At 37.8% G+C, this 4,756-nt stretch overlaps 1 protein-coding gene across 1 annotated transcript; it reads left to right on the top strand.

Annotated features, from left to right (window-relative positions):
- The first annotated feature begins 2,105 nt into the window (after positions 1–2,105).
- Positions 2,106–4,144, top strand: LOC116127753. The gene is made up of 2 exons (XM_031413387.1): positions 2,106–2,159; positions 3,040–4,144. Exons 1-2 carry the CDS (start codon positions 2,106–2,108, stop codon positions 3,907–3,909), a joined length of 924 nt encoding a protein of 307 aa, XP_031269247.1. The 3' UTR covers positions 3,910–4,144.
- Positions 4,145–4,756: the final 612 nt, after the last annotated feature.

The following is a 4,756-nucleotide window of genomic DNA, read 5'->3' as shown; positions in this document are numbered from 1 at the left end:
TGGAGAAACACTTAATTGTGTAAGTACTTAGTTTTGATTTGTTACATTGTCTTCTTCTTCTGCTGGTGCAATATCACTGTTATTGTTGTAATTAAGCCTTGGACGTAGAGATGCAGTTTTGGCTCCCTCTTTCTTACCTTTACTGTAGTAACCTAATATTGGTTTCTTTTTCTCCCGCAATCGTGAAGGTATGGGTAGCATCTCTTACTCCTGCTCTTGATCGTGCTAGCCATTGGTGTTATCCATCATTGGGCTTCAACAATTTTTATTTTATTTGACCGGACCAGATGTTCTTTGTTTGCGTTCCGTTCTTTTTTGTGGTTTGGCTGGCATTTCTTTTGGAGGTAAAAAAAAAACCTGTATTGCTTGCTTTGCTTCCTTTTGTTGTCATACCTCATACTTACCTTGGTTTTCAGATAAGCTCTTTGTGTTGAGCATCTGTTGTGTTATTTTTTGTTTCTAATTCTCGCTGGAAGAGCATTGACTGTGAGTGTAACCTTTCTATTCACCGTGTTTTGAGTATGATTACTTTTAATTCTTCTTTTCACTGTCCTGCTTCATTTTATCTTACAAATGCAATTCTTTTAGGTTTCTTTCGCCTCCAATGTAGATTTATTCTCACGAGTACGCCTGTATATGTTTATGATGCTCTGATAGTGGAAAGAATGTCGTTTTGTTCTACTCTGGTGTCCTAACCATTGGTCACTGGTTCCTTCTCTACCTCCGCTATCAATGTAATTCAACAATTTTTTATTTGTCATATTAATGTATGTGAATTTCATTTGGGTAGAATCTATGCATTGGAGCCAAATATCTAACACAAAGTGGCAGACAGTATTCTTTCTTGTGAATAAATAATAAAGTGCCAACTTATTAAAGAGAATTCTTTGTACGTAATAGTTTAATCAGTTGCTTTTCTTTTTTTGCTAGCATGCTTTCCAAAAAATCTGACAGGATGGATAGCATAGCAGGAATACAGTAGCACCAAGTAGTATGGGATAACAAGCCAACAGATAAACATCAATCGTATCCTGATGACTTTTCTTCTCATTTTTTTTTTTATTCAATTATCATTTCATTTTTTACCATTATCAAGGAGACTATTTTAATTTTATTTCTACTCAAATAGTTAGAGTCATGATATAAATAGCTTCTAAGACTATGTAATAAGTATCCCTTATTGAATAAACAACTTCGTCTCCCTTTTCCCCCCCTCCTCCCCCCCTACACCCTCCTCCCCTCCCTCCCCCCCCTGCCCCCTACCCCCTCCCCTCCTTGGGGTAGTGGTAATTTTCCCGTATGGTCCTCAGTCGAAAAGAGGATAAGATGTCCTCTGAAGTGGGGGAAGTCGTCTTCCTTAGGCACTTAATCGGCATGGAAATAGATTTTTGTAGAAATCAGATAATTCCAAGATTAATGTAAATGCATGCCATGGTAGCATAGTGAGTACTACAAATATCTTCCATTAGATTTGTAAACACCACACAGAATACCAGCGCCAACGATAATTTGTCGAGGCAGTGCCTCAGTGCATTGTTTTGCAGGGGTATGGAACATAAGCAAGGAATGGGTGAATCATTCTCACAAAAAAAATGTAAACGAACATGAGCTAGACAGCGGTAAGGGGAATATTGCCCTGTGCTCAACTTGCTTCAAGAGATGCTCGAATTCTGATAGAATATGTGGACTGCTACGAGAGACACTGTGCACATAGCTTCCATGCTGGTCATGCAGGCTTTGGCAGGAATTCTTGAGTCGTAAGCGCGCTGGACGGAGAGGCTTGATTCCCGTTAAATCAATACCACTTCACTTAGCCTTCAAAAGGGGTACTCGGATATATTAAAAACAAAAATGGTATCGGTTAATCCTGAAATGTCCTGCTGCGTGATCGTGACGGAAAAAACCCATGTAAATATTGGCCAGGTCACAAGCGGTTCATGTTAGTTTTCGCTTAAAGAGGTGGTTAAAGAGGGAGGCCTAATGGCGGCTCGAGTGATGCACACGAGGGTGAACAATTATACATGCCTCGAGAGATTTGACCGGTTGGCGAGCAAGATAATTCTTGATGGGACAAATGAGTTGACTGAGTTTGTGGAATAATAAGCATGAATGATGCACTCTTTTGCATCGTCTGGCGGGTGGCAGATAAACAAGTGGAGGTTGTTATCAAGATAGACTAAGTAATATATTAAGTTAATGTATTTTCGGCCTTGTATTATCGTGTAAATTGCCAGTGTTAGACTTAGATTTTCTCCTTAGGTACCCCAAATTTACTCTCAATTGATTCCATGTAAAGCTAAGCACACATAAGAAACTTTAAAATTCAGTCAGGAAAGACAACAGCCTCAACAAGCATATCCACAAGCAGGGGTGAGTCCGTCCAGCCCAACTTAAATCTCAAGAATCGAAACTGGAACTATACAATATCGATTCCTGAGATTTAGGAATCGGAACCAGTACTGTAATTGGAACCTTTCCGATAGCTTCCAATTCTAGGTATCCTGTGATTCCGGTCAACCCGAAATTTTTGCTCACCCTTATTGACGAGTACTTCATACAATCATGAAAACTCTCTTAAATAGAGCATCAATGTGAAAGGCTAATTTTTTTTTCTTTTTTCTTTTTTATATAAAATTATCATACGAGAACCACTAAAAATGAAAATAGGGTAACAAACATTTTTCACTAACTTTTTTTACAAACGCAACGTGACAGCTCACATTTGGTTAGGCATGACCCATTGCTGAAAAAACAGAACCCATTACGAGCTGACCAATTGTGAACTGATACATTGCGTTTGTGGAAGAAAGCTAGTGAGAAGTGTTTGTGAGCATGGTATTACTCAACCACTAATTCTAACCCCTAAATGTACTCAATCATGATGACAATATATATATGTGTGTGTGTTTGTGTGTGTGAATGTGTCACTATGAGGGTACGTGTATATATATATATATATAATCCTTTTGGATTTGTTAATGCAAATAAATTTGTTTTGTGTCTCATAATATATATACTAAGCAACAATTTAATGTGCAGGCAATACAGTTTTTGACTACCAATAATGCAATAGAAGTGAATGCTCTTAATGAAGGTGGCTTTACCGCTTTGGATATTTTAAAACAAAGCAGAAGAGATTTGAAAGATTATGAAATTGTGGAGTTGCTTAGATGTGGGGGAGCTATTTCTGCAGAAGACATTGTCGTATCGACGCATGAACTTGGGTCCAAACAAACTAGAACCTTAACATCTCATAGCAATAATCAAATTAATATGTTGCGCCCTCAAGGTAAGCGTACAGAAAAGTCCGTTAAGAAGAAAGATGATTGGTTGAAAGAAATGAATAATGCCTTGATGGTGGTAGCATCACTGATATCTACTGTAACATTTCAAGCTGGTCTGAACCCTCCTGGTGGTGTATGGCAAGAGACTAAAAAAGCCCAATATGGCGCCCCCACATCTGAACCATATCACGAGGCAGGGGAGTCAATAATGGCTGATACATCATCACCTCACTATTATAGTTTGTCTAATTTGTTTTTCACTTCCAATACCATAGGGTTTGTTGCGTCTCTTTGCATCATTTTACTGCTCGTGAGTGGTTTGCCATTTTGTAAACGCAGGTTGTTTACGTGGATTTTGATGGTGATCCTGTGGGTTGCGATTTCGGCATTAACCCTTGCTTATCTCTTCTCTCTAAGTTTTATTACAAGCCCGAATGAACCGGTCATCGGGTACGTATCTGCTACAGTGATGGTATTACTTGTATGGATGGGCGTGATGGGGATTCTTCTTCTGAGTCACACCATTCGTCTTGTAAAAAAGATAATAGTCTATTTCATAAAATTAACAAAAGCATGGAGGGATACTAATGGTTCAAATGCTGATGAACAATGTCTTAGTGTCTAATATCTACAACATTAATATTTAATGTGTAGAAATTATGTTTTTGAGAGACTGTATGTACTTTTATGATAATGTTACATATTTTACTTTTCTAGGTATGTAAAGTGTTTATGTTTTGTGCATGTAACAAAAGTGAAGATCTTGTTGAGTAATGGTGATGTAACAAAAGTGTTAGTTTTCGAAGGCTTTACTTGCAATTGAATAGGCTGTCAGGTCTGCTACTAGTTATACCTTTAATGATGACAATCTTTCAAACAATAATTTCTTTGGATCTACTTCTTTAATTTTGTGTTTAGGCTTTAATTTTGTGTTTCTCATGCTTAAAGATAATTTATCTGGAGAAATATCTGATTGTTGAATGAATTTGAGATTGTTGAACTGCTAACATTCCAACCTCCATGGGAAATTTGAGTTTCNTGTTATAACTACTCAAAGAAAGAATCAACCAACACAAGCAACAAATCAAGATCAAGAATCAAACACAATACCAACAGATTTACCGTCGTTCACTTGCTCTAAGATTGAGCAAGCTACGTCAACGTTGAACTCGAGAATCACACGAGCTCGCTGCACTAAAACTGTCAAGTTTACAGATTACACAATAAGCAACACAAGTCACTCAAAACCCCTTCTTCAACCCGTAACCAAACCCTAGAGATTACACCATTCGAATCCCTAAGAACAGTGTATACCATACACCCAGAAATGACCTAACCAGTCACTCAACACTCAAGTTACAGGAAACACTCAACCCAAACTGCAGAAACCCTAAAGGCTTAACAATGGTGTTTTACCGAAGAAGAGAGAGTAATCGAAAACGAAACTTAAGCGCTCTAATAAACTGCCAAAA

Source organism: Pistacia vera, unplaced genomic scaffold (assembly GCF_008641045.1).
Source record: "Pistacia vera cultivar Batoury unplaced genomic scaffold, PisVer_v2 Contig195, whole genome shotgun sequence".
NCBI lineage: Eukaryota > Viridiplantae > Streptophyta > Magnoliopsida > Sapindales > Anacardiaceae > Pistacia > Pistacia vera.
The sequence above is the reverse complement of the archived record's forward strand: the minus strand, read 5'-3'. Positions and strand labels throughout refer to the sequence as shown.